This window comes from Pyxicephalus adspersus, chromosome Z (assembly GCF_032062135.1).
Source record: "Pyxicephalus adspersus chromosome Z, UCB_Pads_2.0, whole genome shotgun sequence".
Taxonomy (NCBI): domain Eukaryota; kingdom Metazoa; phylum Chordata; class Amphibia; order Anura; family Pyxicephalidae; genus Pyxicephalus; species Pyxicephalus adspersus.
The window spans coordinates 22,138,144-22,156,020 of NC_092871.1; the positions used below are offsets into that span (position 1 = coordinate 22,138,144).

At 37.6% G+C, this 17,877-nt stretch overlaps 1 protein-coding gene across 1 annotated transcript; it reads right to left on the reverse strand.

Annotated features, from left to right (window-relative positions):
- Window positions 1–556: 556 nt before the first annotated feature.
- Window positions 557–14,256, reverse strand: LOC140344491 (cytochrome P450 2F3-like). The gene is made up of 10 exons (XM_072431644.1): window positions 14,100–14,256; window positions 13,086–13,270; window positions 11,663–11,825; window positions 10,365–10,514; window positions 9,255–9,415; window positions 8,106–8,282; window positions 6,510–6,651; window positions 3,395–3,582; window positions 2,685–2,826; window positions 557–1,395 (listed from the first exon to the last, which is right to left on the reverse strand). Exons 2-10 carry the CDS (start codon window positions 13,260–13,262, stop codon window positions 1,214–1,216), a joined length of 1,482 nt encoding a protein of 493 aa, XP_072287745.1. The 5' UTR covers window positions 13,263–13,270; window positions 14,100–14,256; the 3' UTR covers window positions 557–1,213.
- Window positions 14,257–17,877: the final 3,621 nt, after the last annotated feature.

A 17,877-nucleotide genomic window follows, 5' to 3' on the forward strand; every position in this document is an offset into this window, starting at 1 on the left:
TTTTGTGTAGAGCCAATGCATTTCAGAAGGAGACCAATTACAGCTCCATTGAATTTTAAAGGGGACCTAAACTAAAATTTTTACTTTTCATAAAAGGGTAAAGGACCCTTTGACTTCTTTTTTTGGGGGGAGAGTTAAAACACTTTTTTAAAAAAAGGATGAAGCCCCTCCCCTTTTGTCTTTAATGCTAATGTGATAAAGACAAAATGGGAGTGCAGAGCCTCCTGGGATACTCACGTCTTGCATCCTGGGAGGCTCCTGGCTGCTTCTTCTGTGCATGCCCGAAATTGGATGATGTAGGGAGAAGCAGGAAGATAAAGAAAGAAGATGGCAGCACTGGGTGCAGCGAAGACAGATATAAGGTCCGCGTGGGACTAGTTTAGTTCTGGTTTAAGTGAAATAATGTCAGAAGGGTTTCAGTGTGATCTTAAATGCAAACTGAATGCATCTGAAAGCAAGCATATCAACATACAAGAGAATTCCTAGATTACTGGCTACACAGGGAAATTCATTAGTAGGGAGCCCAATAGGATTACATGAATCAAAAATTTAAAAATTCAACACAAAAAAATATTTATTAAGTGCAAGTGTAATAATATGTGAATACACGAAAAAGAAAATTAAAATAGAGGAAGTTAGAATTCTCCTTTACAACTCACAACACATGAAGGAAGCCTCTCAAACCTCAGGAGCAGTTTGCCTTCCTATTGGATGGGGCAGAAAATCAGACATGGTGCACAACTTTTTTAGGCTGCATTGTTATGGTGCTCAAGGTTCCAAAACTTATGTCTGTAAGTCATTGCTATGGGAAGGGATACTGAGTAAGAGTTTTCATTTAGTCCTCAGCTGCAATATCTTTAGAAAGGGTTATAAAGTTTAGGTAGGATTTCTTAGTTTTAGGCCCAACTAAAATCAAAATGAAACAAAGCAAAATTTATTACCAATCAGGCTGATAAGTGAATGCCAACAGTGTAGACAGTGGTGGACAGAATGTATGTTTTGTTGGCCGAATGTGCTTCTATTTTCAGCTATTTTTCCTCTCATCTCTGAATTCAGCTTGTAGGTGGGTCAACCAGAAACTAATTCTTTCAAATTTGGGTTTAGTTTGTCTTAAAAGATTGTTTAAGAATGGTTTCAATCTTTACGTATGTTTTCAGGAGTTCGTAAAAGTTGGTTCTCCTGTAAATATTGTGATGCTTAGCAGAGAAGAAGATTAGCGAGGCACAATACAGCATTTGTAATTTGGTGGAACATTGCCCAGTCCACTCCCTGTAGGTGTAAGGTCAATCTCCTCCTTTGGAATGACTGGTTTGAAGTTAAAATTTTGAAGCAGAGATGTGAAGTACAGGTAGAGTTCCATCCGACCCAAACCTTCTCCAAGGCACACCCTTTTTCCTAAAACAAGAAAGTTTGGACCCTCAATTTCAATGTTGACAATAAAACAAGAAATAACAGCGCATATTACTTTAACACATTGTGATCTTTGGCATCATCAGATTACTTAGTTAACTCACTTCTGTTGTAATACGAAAACATAAAAAAAAAAATATTTGTAGAGTGGGTAAAGCTTAGAAACTCCTGTTTTCTCCTGTTGTGTATATCTTCATTTATTTTCTATTGACTTTTCTCCTGGTACAACATAGTCACTACAATAGGAATTTATATAGACATTTATAAATGGGGATACAAAGAGCATGAAATCACTGATAGAGGTTCTGTAGTCTCCAACTAAAAATTTGAGTTTTGGTAGTAATTCCATTCAAATGTTAAAGAAATTATCCAGCCAGAATTTTCTACAGTCAGTGACTTAAGGTCCATATCATACTATGATTGCTGAAAGAGCTGCCTCAATAGTGTTGCTCCCTTGCTTGCCAGTAGGAGCAGGTAAGTAGTTTCTTAGGGTATCCAGAAACTTTGAGTCTTTTGGCAACTACAGGACTGCAAAAGTAACATGACCCTTAAATTAGACTCATCTCACTCATGTTATTCCTTAACAAGCTAACATGCAGAACGTTTTCAAAATCAGTCTAACACCAACACAGGTGAAGTATAGTAGTAAAACAAGTGGTATTAGAATAAAATAGGTGTGTCTTCATATTTCTTTGGATATAAAATTCGAAGGACACCAAAGAAATTAATATTTGGTAACAAGTATGGTCAGAAATGTTTGATTTAGTCATTGGGGACCATTTTATTAAGGCTCTCACAACTTTCCTATTAATCTCTAGGTCAGTGGTTTTGGAGCTCACAGACGACTAAATTTGTGGACTCCAGACCACGCATGCACGGGTAGCCGTGTGTCACTCAAAGGAGAAGAAACTTCCCCCAGAGTGACGTCATAATGCCAGAACAAGCCCACTCTCCCATCGCAGGTCTGAGCCTCCAGAGACACAACACGCCCACTGCCCACTACTCTGAGCCTGTGCTCCATACAGGGGCCATGGTCTGAGGCTCTGGCCAGTGTGCCTCCCCAGTGGGGTCCTTCTTCTGACCCTGCTGGGAGGTGCCGTGGACCACCAGCGGACCACTGATTGGATACTGCTGCTCTAGGTCACATCTTGTTAACTGCTGTGGGCATTGACATGCATACATTCTTTTATAAAAACACAAGTAAAAAAGAGCAAATGCAAATTCTCTTTAAACAGGATATCAACTAAAATAAAAACTAATAATAAACAATTTACCAGCGCCAAAGGGCATGTGAGCATCATTCTTCTTAAAAAGCCCCTTGTCATCCAGAAAATTGTTTGGGTTGAATTTTTCTGGCTGTGCATAATGATCTGGATCCCTATGAACAGAAGCCAGGAGTGGGGTGACATGTGTGCCCTAAAAACAAAAACATGAACATCAGAATTTTTTAATTTATTTTTTCAATGCATATATATTATATTTTTTTTTTTGAGAGATTAAAACAATTGTGTTTTTATGTAACAATCTATATTATACAAAAAGTATTTATATTTTGACAGTGGCAGCCATCAGGTTTAGGAACATTATTCAAACTCTATATTCTCTTATATACAGCTGTTGTGCCAAGACCTCAAGGAGGATACAAAGCACACACATTAATTTAGTACAGCATTCATCAAAATATTGTTGAATCTATTTTTTTTAAATGCAAGCAGTACCTGAAACTGACATGGTATGAAAAAGAATGCAACGGGTCAGCAATGAGTCTATATACTTCTCCTCTTACATGTTCCTTTATTAAGACCGCAGAAGCAGTATGAAACTGCTGAACAGTCTGAAACGGTCATGGATGCATTTTGAAAAAACGATTTATTTGTAAAATAACTTTGTAAAACTAAAAAAAAATTGTTGGGCCCTAAAGCAGTCATGTTGTTTGCCAGACAATAATAACTCCTATATCTGGTAAAACTTTGTGTTCTCCTACCTTTGGGATGGAATATCCTCTGTAACGAGTGTCTCTGGATGTACAACGAGGAAGGCTGACTGGCAGCACATCACAAAACCTTATAAGTTCATGGATAGTAGCCTCGGTATATGGCATTTGGCTTCGGTCACTAATGGATGGCAGTCGGTTTCTTCCAATAACTCGGTCAATCTCCTCTTGCATTCTCTCTGTTTACAGAAAAAGTATGGAAGTATGAAAATTGAATTAATCCTGTCTGCCAATTTGTCTTTATTGTAGTTTTTTTTGCACCCGCTTAAAAATCAGATCTCATTGAGTCCCCAGTAAATATAAAATGGTATTTATGAACCAGTTTCATGCATGTTGTAAAGTACATTATTTTCCAGAAAAAAACTGACATTTGGTAGAGTCTTGACCATGCTGTTCATTTTGTTTGCATGTCTATTGTACATTATACTTCCTCCTAACAACTTCTTTTCTGCCTAGGAAACCCTCTTCTATCCCTGCTACTGACTTTAGAGGATAAGTGTAAAAAATCCCATAACGCTCCCTTCAAATTGAAAAATATGGACTTTAGATGATGCCATATTTGTGCTTTCATGGACACCATTTGCCCAAGGCAGAAAAATGTTGAATTTTGTGGTAATATTAGAATGCTATTTCAGTCATGTATTTACTGTGCCTTACTGCATAAACTAATAGCTATTCTCGGCACATTCAATTTTGGATTAGAGAGAGGTGAGCCGACTGTTTGAGAAATCAAAATTGCATATATTTTAAAATTGTTTATTGGTAAGTGGTGAACTTGTGTGCCTAAAGAACAAGTGAAGCAATCATGTTAGCAAATCACCAAGAGCATAGGATAAGGGAGCACATCTTCTATTTCAGGAGATGTCTCCTACAGAGTTCTGATAGTGTAAGTATGCCAACAGTTATTTTCTGAAGCAGCTTATTGCATATATGAATATAGTTTATAGTGTCAGCTATTTCTTGAGGCTGTTCTTTCCTAGCTTTGCTTTTCGTTACTGAAAAACTTCTTATCTTCACGACAGCTAGGTGATTGAAAAAATTATGGCATATTTTAGAAGACTGGTGATAACCTTTTCCATACTAATTGATAATTGTTGCTGGCTGATCCAGCTGGTTTTGAAGATGTAGGTAGACGATCATTATGTCCACAGGTACAAGCATTCACTGTTGACAGTAATTCTCAAAGAACTTTAAACAGGCTAGGTAGTTTCCCATTGAATAAATTATTTTCCCCATAATGATTATAATATTAATAATAAGATGGATTGATGGATATATATTGTAGAAGGAGGGAACAAGTGATGCTAATGCAGAGGGCATTTGGCATCATCTACCTCAATTTCACCTGGAAAAGGGCATAAAGGGCTTAGATAAGGCTGCCAGCATTTATGTTGCTGCAAAATTGCAGCTCTTTGTTTGGGATTCAGTGTCCTGGAAATAATGGTTGGGTAGGCTTCCAGGCCAGAAATCCCAATTCCAGGCCAGAAATTGTCAAAAGCTAATCTTTGATTCAAAGGGAAGTTGCAACCTGAGGGAAGGTGGCTCAGGCCAAGAGGCTGTATGCAGTCTGTGTGCTGGGTAAGCCCAGGGGATCTCCTAAAGTTGAAGTCTGTGGCACCAAAAGAGAGAGCCAGGAGGCTAAAATTTGGTTTTTCTAGTCATGCTGTTAGGTACTTCGATCCCATGTGACGGAAAACCCTGGGTTTTGCCTATTTTTGTTGCTGTTTTTCTCAATAAAAGTGGGAAGAGTGCCCTGAAATTATATATTAATATTTGCACCCTTGCATTTATATCAGAAAATGCACCACTTCTCCAAGAAAATTGTTGCATTTACAAATGCTTTGGTGTTGTCATGTTTATTTCGTCTTTTGGCACTGGAAGAACACAAAAAAGTAGAGAAGAAAAGTCTGTGACATTCCACACAAAACGTGAAAAATGGCCTGGACAAATAAAATGGGCAGTTCTTTTCTTTGAAGGCTACTTTTTGTTTTCTTTAAACAATCAAAATGATGCGCATTACCGAAAAGCTGTATACTTGTCTCCTCTGTCCAGAGGACATTCTTCCAGAAGGATTGTGGCTTCCACAGGTGATTTTGGCAAACTACAATCTTGCTTGTTTATGTTTCTGTATCAGTAGTGGGGTCCTCCTGTTCTCCTGCCATAGCGTCCCTTTTCATTCAGATGGTGACGGATAGTGCAAGCTGACACTGTTTGCTTTGTACCCTTTGCCTGCAGATCAGCTTAAATTCATTTGGAAGTTGATCAAGGTTTTTTATTTACCAATCAAACAATTCTTCATTGTAACATATTATCAATATTTCTCTTTTGTCCACGTCCAGAGACATTAGCTAATGTCATGGAATGTAATCTTCTTTACAATGTTGTGCACAGTGGACACAGGGACATTAACATTTCTGGAAATGGACTTATAGTTTTGAGATTGTCCATGCTTTTCTATAATTTTGGTTCAAAATTAAATTGGTTCAAATTGGTAAATTTAGTTCAAATTTCTCAATGTTTGTATCAATTCTGATAAGATGCCAATAACTTTGTCCAGGCCATTTTTGATGTTTTGTGTGGAATGTCTCACACTTTTTTTTCTTTGCTTTTTCGTGTTCTTCCAGTGCCAACAGAAGAAATAAACATGACATCACCAAAGCATTTGTAATTGCAACAATTTTCTTAAAGAAGTGGTGGATTTTCTGTACATAAATGCAAGGGTGCTAATATTTTTGGCCATGATTGTATATATTCAGACATTAATGTATGAATATTTCCAAGAATTGCCAGGATAATAGGCAAATTAAGTGTAATTTTGTATGTAATTTATTCTTTTTAATTGTTGTCTCCTTTTCCATTACCCTAGGTAGGCACTAGGAAAAAAATAAACAAAAGCACCTTTCAAATAGAATTAGAACCTCCTTTAGGCTTTTTCTGCTTTTTCTGCTTTTTCCACTGTCATCAAGTCATCAGGAAGTGACCAGAAATTCTCATACAATTGAAAACCTGACGGAGGTTCTAACAGTAGACGTAACTGAAACAAAACAATATGATAGATGGTATGCAATAAAAAAAGGTCCTAAATTGGACAGAATTTTTAAATCACCTGCCACCTCTGGGTATTTCATGAGAACCAGGAATCCATATCTCAGGTTAGTGCTGACTGTTTCTGTTCCTCCAAACAGCAGATTATGAATTGTTCTGGCCAAAGATTTGGCATAAAAGCTGGTGTCTGGATTGTCTGTTTCCTTTGCATAGAAATAATAACTATGTTAAAGCAATATAAAACTAAGTAATATAACCAATTATGGAATGCTTTGAAAGTTTCAAAATATCAGCTCTTTGTATTAACCTTTAGCAATCTTAGAGTGTTTCCATGGGGCTATATTTATTGAATTTATAAAGTAAAAAGGGCTGAGACACATGACCAGAAAAATATGTGATTGATAAGAGTTATATCTGTAGCAGCTTTTTAACAGGCTAAAGGCCCAGCTACATCCTAAGTACTAAACAACTTCCACAGATACACTTAGAGGTTACAGTAGACCAGTTCTGGACAATAAAAAGGTAAAAGGCATATATGATGACTACTAACAGCTTTTTGTTACTTTTATTTGCTAATCTAATAATCAAGAACTACAAGGCTTTGTAAAGACCTTTGTAAAGAATTTAAAGACCTTCAAAGGGCTGGGAGTCCTGGGAAGACATTTATGCTGCACCCAGATCAACAGGCCCTACATAACCTAGAGCAGTGGTCGCCAACCAGTGGTCCTCGAGAAAATTTTAGTGGTCCGTGGCTCTGGACGCGGACCATGTCGCCCGGACGGATCGCAGGGTCAGGGAAGTGGGCGGGTTATGCCTCTGGAACAATCCGCCCACTGTTCTATCACAGGCTCAGACTTGTGATGGGAGAGTGGGTGGGTTCTGGCATCATGACGTCACTCTGGGAGAAGTTTCTTTCCCTTTGAGTAACACCCGGCTCCCCACGCATGTACGGTCCAGAGCTGGTAAATTTAGTGGTCTTTGAGTCCGAAAAGGTTGGAGACATTAAAGCCAACACAGCCACCACAAGGGACCACATGAAGTCAAACATCCTGGTCTCACAGTGGATGGCAATCCTATCTTCAACAGGCTACTCCTTCTACTCTTCCTTACTCTAGAGGTACAACAGCTTTGTCCACAATGAATACAGTCGAAGCTGATAAGAGATTTATACATCAGAATCACCTTCAGGTACCCATACATAAATGCATCCAGGCAATTTCTATGCTGCTAACTTAAGGCCACATAAATCCCCAAGGTCTTACTTTAAATCCAAGCTCAGGATGCCATGCACTGTAAAGGGAATAAAACAAAAAAGGCCTCAGACAACAAACATCTTGACTAGTAAAATGTGAAAATCTCAAATGTCAAAATGCGCCCATAGTATCTCTTTACTATAAAGCATATAGCATTTTTAGTTCCTGCAAAATCCTCTTAATGAACAACCCCCACCTCAACACTACTGCATGTGATAACATTGGGTGCCTGGGTAGCAAAATAAAAGGAACCAGCGTTTTCATACATTAAAGAAAGGAAAGTGAGCCACATGCTTCATAAACTGATTATTTACTATATAAATATATATATATAGATATATATATATATATATATATATACACTTTTATTAGAAGGCTGTGCTCATTCATTTTAATGTGATTACCTGTTTGATTTTTATAAGAAAACAGTCAATGTAGTCACGAGGACTTTCGGGATCCAGAGTTTCTTTGTGATATTTGATGCTTTCAGCTGAGATGTCATAGATCACTTTAAAATACTTCCCCATTTTCTTGTGAGGACCTGGCACATATTCCATGAAGTTTGGATACATGTTATACAGCTGTATTGTAAAAAGAACACAACTGAAATTTTGAAGAGTAATGAGAGTAAGTCATACAGGGACATGTCAGACAACCTAAATACATGACCTTTGCTCAAAGTTTATTAATTTCTTAAATTTGAGGGATAAATGTCATATGGTAGGATGCAAATCCTCACATCACTTAACTTTAGGGGTCCTGCCCGTATTTATTGAGCAAAAAAAAAAAAAACAGCAAAAAGATAAAGGTCTTCCCTCGCAGGGGTCTTTATCAATGATATAAAAATCATATCTTAAAATAATAATCAGCTCTTGTGGCAACAGACAGACTGACACACAGCCAGTCCAACCTACGACACGCGCTGATTAGTACAAGGTGTGATAAATACGCCTCTGGGCTTTAGGAAATGGATGGATGTGGGGCCCGGAATTAGGAATCTGCCTCACTCTGCTTTTGCAGATTACCAGTAAAACCAGCCTCAGAATTATGAATTCAACAATTCAAACAAATCAAACAATTAATTTGTGTATGCATTTTAGCTTAAGCTACTGAGCTTTGTACACAACACTTCTTTACAACAAAGGAACCCTTTGTAAAGCGGAAGCCCTATATGGGAAAAACGTGTTGGGGATGAGACCTCCTATTTTATTCTGTTTGCTATATTTATGGATTCAAAATACCGTTATCATAGCAAAAAATTTGTTCAAAGATCATTTTGAACTGTATGTTTATCTCTATTTATTTTGTGCTGCCAACCCCCCCCCTTTCATTTTATATTTAATTTTATATTTGACTGAACCTTGGGAGTTGGCTATCTAATATATTTTTATATGACCTTAAAGGGTAGCGATAGTCCCCTTACTCTCTCTATGTTTCACTAATAAATCTTTGCAATATTTCAACACTGTTTTTTTTATATTTTGTATACATGACCTCCTTTGATTGCCCATATACATATGGGCTAACATTTGGTTATGAAGGCATTCTCTTACCGTCCCCCAGGTGCTGCTCATAATAAGGAAGTTGTGATAAATGCTGTCAGTAATTGCCAGCAGTCTTTTGTCTTCATAATCAAACCGGCTGCCAAATACTATAGAGCAGACCACATTGGAGACTGAGTGAGCAAAGTATTTGGTAGGATTCACTGGCGTTCCTAGGAATGAGATAATTCACAAAAGTATTATTAGATGTCCGTACTTACATAGTCTTGACATATCAATTATTACCCAAACCATAATGGTTTATTCATCCTCTGTCTATGACATGTAACCACACCACAAGTCAAAAACCTGCTCACTGTTTTGCCTATACCCTTGCTCGGCAGCCTATACACCTTAACACTGTTCATTGTCCAACCTCTTAAATTACTTATACAGCTTCTCACTGGAAACTCCTCCCAACTCTCCTAGGATAATTTAAAACAAGTTTTTTTCTGCCACTGAAATGCAGAATTGGGCACTATTCGATTACATTTCAAAAGTATATTACCATTTTTTTAAACCTGTCTTTAGAAGGCTGTCACTGTCTATTGTAGTACAGGTAATTCCCGGGTTACATACGAGATAGGGACTGTAGGTTTGTACTTAAGTTGAATTTGTATGTAAGCCAGAACCGGTACATTATTTTAATAAATGCATTTAGGACAGATGTTTGTCTCAACATAATATTAGTTAGCATGGTATCAGTTACTGTAAAAAAACTTCACTGTGAGCTAATCACAAACAAAGGAAAAAAACATTTAAGGAGCCTAGACATTCAATAACTTCTGGAGCAAGCTGTGCTTTGATATGCAAAATGAAACAACTGCAGAGTTTGTCTTCATCAATAAAGAGTTACAAGATGTTACAGATCAGCTCCACTCCTAAGATCACCCACAACCTCAGCTGTGTTTAGCAAAAGATTTCTTCTGCAAGTCATTTTAACTGCCCCCTCCAAGCCTCCTTCCTGCACAGGAGCGAGCTGGGAAGCCCCGTTTGTATCAAGGAGTCGTCCATATGTTGGATGTCCTTAACTTAATAAAATAAATACCAAAGGAACAAAAGAAAAAACACACATTTGTGCAAAAAATGCAATATAAAATCTGATATGTAGTAAAGCTGTACCCTTTGTCTTTTTAAACTCCTCTATAAGGAACAGAGCTTCCTCTTGTATTCGTTCTTCTACACTTCTTTTTCCCATTCCAAAATTTCTTAGTGTTTGCAGAGCAAAGCGTCGAAGTGACTTCCATCTCTCTCCATTAGTAAACCCAAGGTCTATCAGAACAAAAAAAAAAAAAAACAGGTTTATAATTACTGTTGTTTCAGGAAAACACATCGGTCAGATCTGTAAATAAAGATGATATTTAATCTGCTTCTATTTTTGCCATCCCTGGTCCCTCTCCCTATATCAACAAATTAATGAAAATTTTGAATCAACATTTTTTCCCTAAATACCTTATTTTAACCTCATTACCATTATTACTGGATCATATCTGGGAATAGTTATGCGTAAATCAAACTGGCTTGATAGGCATATATCAATCTGGCTGGGCATTTCCATACAGTGGGGTTGGAGCAAAACCGAAGAGGTACCCAGATCAGGCACTGTAGTATTATAGGTGGCACATAGAAGGTTGAAGGCTCTCTTGCCCCAGTATCACCCATCAGTGCAGTGCATTGTGCAGGACTGAGCAACCAAACTGACAGATTTGTCACGATCACTTCAAAATCTTGACCTTGTTGTCCTTAAGCCATTTTGCCACAATTTTGAAGATATGTTGGGAGTTTGTTTCCCATTTGGAAAAATCACTGTCACTGAACTTAAACTGCGTTGCTGAGCTCTTTAGATGTTGCTGAAGTAAATTTTGTGAAGTGCACCAGTCCCTCTTGCAGCAAAGCACCCACAAAACATGATCTTCCCAAATGGATAACTTAGGATGATGATCTTTAGCTTTCAAGTCTCAACCTTTTTCCACCAAACAAAATTTTGTTATTATGTTGAAATAGATATTTCTCATTACCTGTGTGGCCACTAAGAACAGAGAGGGCAATAAGTACGGAAGAGTGGTTCCAGCTTTCTATTTCTCTGTCCAAAACAAACAAAAATGTTGGCTGACATTGTGATCTAAGCAATTTTAAGTCACTGTAGTGTGTGAAGTGCTCAGCTGATTGGTAATATTTCCACATATATAAATATATATATATGATGTACACATTTAAGGGATGTGGCAATGTTGATTTTAATTATCAGGTGGTGTTAGCTTTTTTATGTAGTTATATGTATATATATATATATATATATATATTGACAGTTTATAGTGTAAGGTGTCAATCAGAACATTAATTAGCCCTTGATGGAGTAATCATGTCTTCCTTTAGGCACAGCAGTCCAACATTTTAGTAGGAATGCAATATGGTCTTACCGTGTCCACCTATAAAGTTCAAAAAAACAGGATAGTCTCCTCTATCACCAAAGTCATCATTTTGGTCAATCAAGGCTTCCTTTACAGCGTTGTATCCACATAGGACAATTCCTGGTCTAGGCCCCAGGTACAGACTGTAGACTGGTCCATACTTGTCTTTTAGCTAAATAAAAGTTGAACAAGACCTCACATATATATATAAACGGATTGATATACAACACATCTACCAAGGTCAACCAAAACACAAAAAATAAACTGATAACTTCAGAACCCTAAACCTAAATTGATCCAGAGGAAGGTAAACAATTCTGGTTCGGTTCCTAGAACAAGAAAAAAAAATCCTGGTCCCATAAAGCAATCAAAGACACCCTTGATCAACAATCTCAAGTGAGGACTAAGAAGGTGCTGTAATAAAGAACAGAAGAACCTTAGAATCAGCACGCATACTTAGGCTGAAGAATTATATATTGTTGTCGCCAAATGAAGTCTAATTTAACATGGCATCCATATGTCTATATATATTCTAATGGTTTGGCCCAAATACAGTGTTATACATAGTTATTTTAAAGGAGCTCAGAATTAGTTATAAATAATATCCAGTTATAAGACAAATGTATACATATATAACAACTACTGTAAAGAAGCCATTCTATATACAGAGGTTAAACTTTTTTTCACATGCAAAGTGTGCATTGTCCTTAAAAAGAACAAATTTCATTAAATTTATGGACCATTTTTGTATTGTTACATATTACATTTATGGACCATTTTGGTATTGTTACATATATTATACCAGTGGTCACCAACCTTCTTGGTCCCACGGACCACTAAAATTACCGACTCCTGACCGCGCATGGGCGGGGAGCCAGGTGTCGCTCAAAGGTGGAGAAACCTGGCCAGTGCATCCCCCAGGGGGGTCCCTCTCCCGACCCCACTTGGGGGGTGCACCGACCAGAGCTGTGGACCCCCAAAATTGTCCTGCGAACCACGAGTTGCGACCGCTGTATTTTATTGTATATTTTATATTATCATATTTCTTTTAATCACCTCCCTACCATAGTCATATGTCATAAACGCAGTCTAAGATCAACTTTCGGGGGAAGCCAATAAACCTAACTATGTGTTTTTGGGATTTGTTTGGGGAACCAGAATACACAGAGTAAACCTACACAAACACACAGAGAAATACAAATTTGATAGTGCTTTAGCCAAGATTTTGCCTTGGTACTTTAGTACTGCAAAGATCAGAGTAATAGGCTCTAAGCCACCATTCCTAACTATTCCCTACTCTAAACAAAACAAAAACATTATTGGTAATTGGTTTTTAATACGACTATATTTTAGCATTTTTTTTAGAATGAGAACAATACACAAAATAATGTGCAAACTACCTTTCTCCTAAGATCTCCCCATGTTTACTCACCTTCATAAGTGATTTGCCAATGTCTTTTGTGTCAATATGCAGAAGATTCCCAATAAATGGTAAGGGCATGGGTCCTGGAGGTAGTGATCCTTTCTCCCTTAAAATCCTCATGAAACCCAGAATTATACAAGACACACAGAAGATGATGGAGAAAAGAATTGTGCCATACCAATCCATATTGTCACCTGACACAAAGACACAAAATATTATGTAATAATTTACAGTTATCTTTAGCAAACAACCTTGGACCATCTAGAGACATAAAAAATATTTATAGCAACCTAATTGAAGAAACAACCTTCATAGCAAGACAAAAAAGAAGGAAATGTGTTTTTTTCCCATTTTTAAGGATCATATCCCTAAATTCACTTATGTCTGCTATGTTTTAAACAGTATTGTTTTGTGTCTTTATCTTTTTCTGGGGATAAGGACAATAAGGATATTATCTAGGAAACAATTTTGTACTGTATGTTTTGCAAAAAATTACTTCAATTTTAATAAATGAATAGTGGCTGCACAGACCAGGAGGCATACCATCCAATTTTTAGGGACAGGTAAGAGGGCTTTTATGTTTTTTTAACTTAAAGTATGACAAATACTATACCCCTGCCATTTGGCAGATTATAAAAATGAATACGTATTTTTTTTCCTTTTAGCCTTTAAAAACAACAAATAAATTAGAGGCTGTAAGATTCAGTGTAGAACAACATTTTTTAATAGTTAAATAATATACATTTTCTTTTTAAGCTAAGAACACAGAGGGATTGTAAAGTTCAGAAAACAACAATCAGACATCAGCTATTTTAATGTTTCTCCATTGCACCCTCTGCATTATCAGAAGTGAATAAAATATACTTGCAATCACACCCTCTTAGATTCTTTACAAAGTCAAACACAATAGTTTATTCTCCTTATATGGAGAAAATGTTACACAATGGACCCCAACCTTGCATTGTGTGTTATCCTTGGTTTTGCCAAACATAGACTAAAAATCTTTAGTTGGAAAGATCTTACCTGTGAAATGTAAATCCCTGTAGAGTTTATGAGCCTTCTTGTATGATCTTCGGGTTAGTGAGAAAAATAAGATATCTCAGTTGTTTATTGTATAAATAGGGTGCTGTATGGTATATATTGGGTGTGCTCTGCTCTCCTCTGTTAAATCTGTTAATGCTTGACAGATCTGTTAACATGCAATTGTCCTTAGATTGACTTTGAGTATTTACTGTTTAGTCGATTTAGGAAAAAAAACAGTTGCAAAATAGGAAATTTGGCAGCGAAGACGATATTGTTAATCTGGCAACTAGGCAATAGAAAATCTCTCTGGGTTTGATTTTGCCAAGTGTTCAAACCTGAAATTAGTGGGAATCCCAATGAACTTTAAAATGTATGAACCCTGTTATTTATTTCTGTTAAAGGGCTAATAAACAAATTATGTCAAAATAGGCATTGAAGCAGGACTATGCCGTAGGGGACAAAATGTAAATATATATAACATATATATGAAAAAAAATATTTACATGCTATTTTCATCAGTGATATTTTATAGGGATTTCAAATCTGTGTTTGGTTTGTCTATAAGGTGTAGTTTATATAGGTTGTAGGTTGTATATATGTCATGATATATTAGTTTAGTTATCCTAATCTAGACAGATCTAATAGCAGTTGCCTATGTAACACACATTATTGGCTGCACTTGATTTGCTTTTGTGGCTAGAATATATAATATTATTCCAGATAGTTTTTGTTACGTGTGTGTTTCCTTCATGACGAAAGCACAATTACCACATATTTTAAGAAGATATACAGATTGTACTTTGGATGCCCACATGGTGACTATGATAAATTTTAAGCTTCACATGACTGGCTAAATCGGAGAAAAGCCACATTTGCAATTTGCATTCCTGATGGTGTGGTGACCACCATGCTATTTTATTAATTGCTGGTATTTTTTGATCAACAGTAGATTCTTATCAAAAAAAACGCAGAACAATGTTTGATACCCCCTGGATGATTATGCCACGCCGCCTCTTCATCATGATGCATCGCTTTATTTTCTACTACCACAACATGAGGGGCTTTTGTAGAAGATACAATGAAGGAGGAAATACTACTACAATCAATCATTTTTTTCTGATTATTTTGCGGAAGATGATGCATAAGAACCGAAGTTTACTACACCAGCAAAGATGAGTGTTTTTCCTGATCTAAAAAATCTGGAGGTCAGATCGAAATTTGACCAGGCACAAGAGAACACCAAGGTTGCCTTTAAAGGACAAAAAATCCATACATCTCAACTAACCCACGTTGAATGCATAATAGTACTGATGGGGTGGATTCCAAAACCTCATGAACCTCTTGTGGCCCTTTAACTTAGAGACGGCGACTAGTGTTTTATACCACATTTAGTAGCGAGGTCCCTGCAATAATCCTTAACGACCCTAACCAACTAGGTGTAGTGCTTACCGATAGTCATTGTACAGAACACTCCCATGACACCACCCAGAAGTTCCATGGTTACATCAAGGGACTTGCCTACATAAGAGTAACACCTTAGGTGATCTAAAGGTCATTAGAAATGTGATAGGAATGCAAGCAAGATTCACAAAATACTCCTTGTTTTCTTTGCCTCTGGGATAGCCAAGCTACTGTAGAACATTATGTCAAGCGTGTCTGACATACTTATGAGCCAAGAAGACAGTGTTACATTTTTGCCTCTAGTTGATCTACATAAAATATTTCTGCCACCTCTCCATATCAAGCTAGACTTAAGAAAGAATCTTGTAAAGGCCATGCGTAAAGTGAACTTACTTGGTTTTTAGTACGTTAATAAGAAATTTCCAAACATAAGCACTGCAAAAATGAAGGAATGGATATTTGTAGTTCTACAGATCAAGTTTATTTTGCAGAATGAAGGTTTTAAAAAATTCCTTTCAGCAAAGACGCTAGAAGCTCAGGAGGCATTCAAGTGGCTCTGCTCAAACTTTCTGGGTAGTCATAAGTCTTGTACATATAAGTAAGGAATTCAGAACCTGCTTGATTGATTGTTAATCGTGGCCAGCAGAGTCTTTACAAGGTCAACATAGAAAATAAAAAACATTATATAGGTGACATGCTTAGGGATGACCTAAGGTTTCACATGATTTAACAAGAACAGCATGATTTCATGAATAGTGTACAATGGCAGGGCATATTTGGCCATGGAATTGATTTTTTTTTCTTTTACAATTAGCTTGGCTTACATAGTACAGAAGCTGTGCCCAATCTGATTCATTTCAGGTTAAAGAAAGACTATTTTTAGGTACTTTTAAAAGAGACACATGTCTTTTTTTTATTCAACATTAATAAGCCCTTCTAAAAAGCAAACATGTATTTTTAAAAAACTCTCAATAAGATTTCACACAACACAGATGTCTTTATTGCCACAGCATTTAATACAGAATGGGAGCACAGAGCCTATTGGGATACCTATGTCATGGAGCCCAGGGGGCTTCTGGCTGCTCCTTCTGCGGATGACCAAGCTTTTTCTTCAAAGGAATAAAAAAATACTAATATCACGCATATGCAATGAGATCGGGACTCTTTTTTCCAATCTACGTCACCTTCGGGATTGAGTGAGATAGGAAGAAGAGGAAAGAAGGGCAAAGAAGATGGCGGCACCAGGGACGAAGGAGGACACCGGGACAATGCCGATGTCACACTTACCTGTTCCTCACTAAGCATGCGGGCAGTTATGACCCTGGGTGTGCCTGCTCTTCCAAGTTTTGTCAGTTTTGCCAATCCAGCTGGCCAACCAGTAAATAGCCTCCTAATCCTCCCTGGCTATTTAGCTGGCTTAGACACATCACTCAGTGTTTGTGCTATGTGTCTCTACTAGTGTTGAGCTCTCTATCTCTGTTGAGCATTTCTTGTACACCTGTTGGATAATTCAGTGCTTCCCCTGTCTGGCTCCTGTATTAACCCCTTGTTGTCTAGTCTGTTGGTTTCCAGCCAATTTCCTTGTACTGTTCCAGTGTTCCTCTCCATCTGTGGTTATCCCTGTGCCTCCCGTTGCTTCCAGTGTCTCCTGTACTGCTACATCTGTGGTGGCCCCTGTGTCACCAGTGTCTATTTCCTGGATCCCTGGTATTTGACTCTTGGCTTGTGACCTGACCTCTCTGGGTTGCTGCCTGCCTCGACCCCAACTTTCCTTGAAAATTCTTCTGCTTAGTGATTTGGTAACATGAATCATCCTGACCACCCTGGTGTGCCCAAGGACCGCAACTTGGAGCTAACCAGCAGCGAACAACATCCTCACTACTAGAGGCTCTGAAGAAGACTTGGTTAGTGCCTAGACTCCTCTGGGCTCACACCACTTCTGTGTATGCCGTAGCATCCCCTAGTGGCCCTGTCTTCCCAACATGACAGCCAGACCAGATCGAGGAAACCTCCAGAGAAATTGATGGATCTGCGAAGGTAAAGGTGAGTACGTTTTTTTTTCCACTTTACTTCCGCTTTAATCACTTAATCTGCTTATGCAGTTGGACAGCTTTCCCTATACTTTCTTTACAACAGCTCCTAAAACAGTGATTGTTTAAGGTAAGAGCTGGCTAATAAAAAAGCCTCCTAAGAGGGCCCCCTTTTTATTTCTAAGCTATGCCCCCCTCCTATGCCTATTAACTATCGTTCAAATGCAAAGAAGTGCAAAATGATTACACATTTGGCCAACAATTTACTCCAAGCACAAATTATGAACCTACAGGATTCTTCAGGATACTCATGGTAGTGGTGAACCTGAAGCTCGTCCCTAATAGGC

Excerpts from the sequence above, each read along its gene's own strand:
- LOC140344491 (XM_072431644.1), bottom strand. The coding sequence starts at position 13,262 with ATGGATTGGTATGGCACAATTCTTTTCTCCATCATCTTCTGTGTGTCT. Across the intron at positions 11,826-13,085 it reads TTGGCAAATCACTTATGAAG|CTAAAAGACAAGTATGGACC; the intron begins GTGAGTAAACAT and ends ACTTTTATTTAG. Across the intron at positions 10,515-11,662 it reads GAACTTTATAGGTGGACACG|ACCTTGGGTTTACTAATGGA; the intron begins GTAAGACCATAT and ends TTGTTCTGATAG.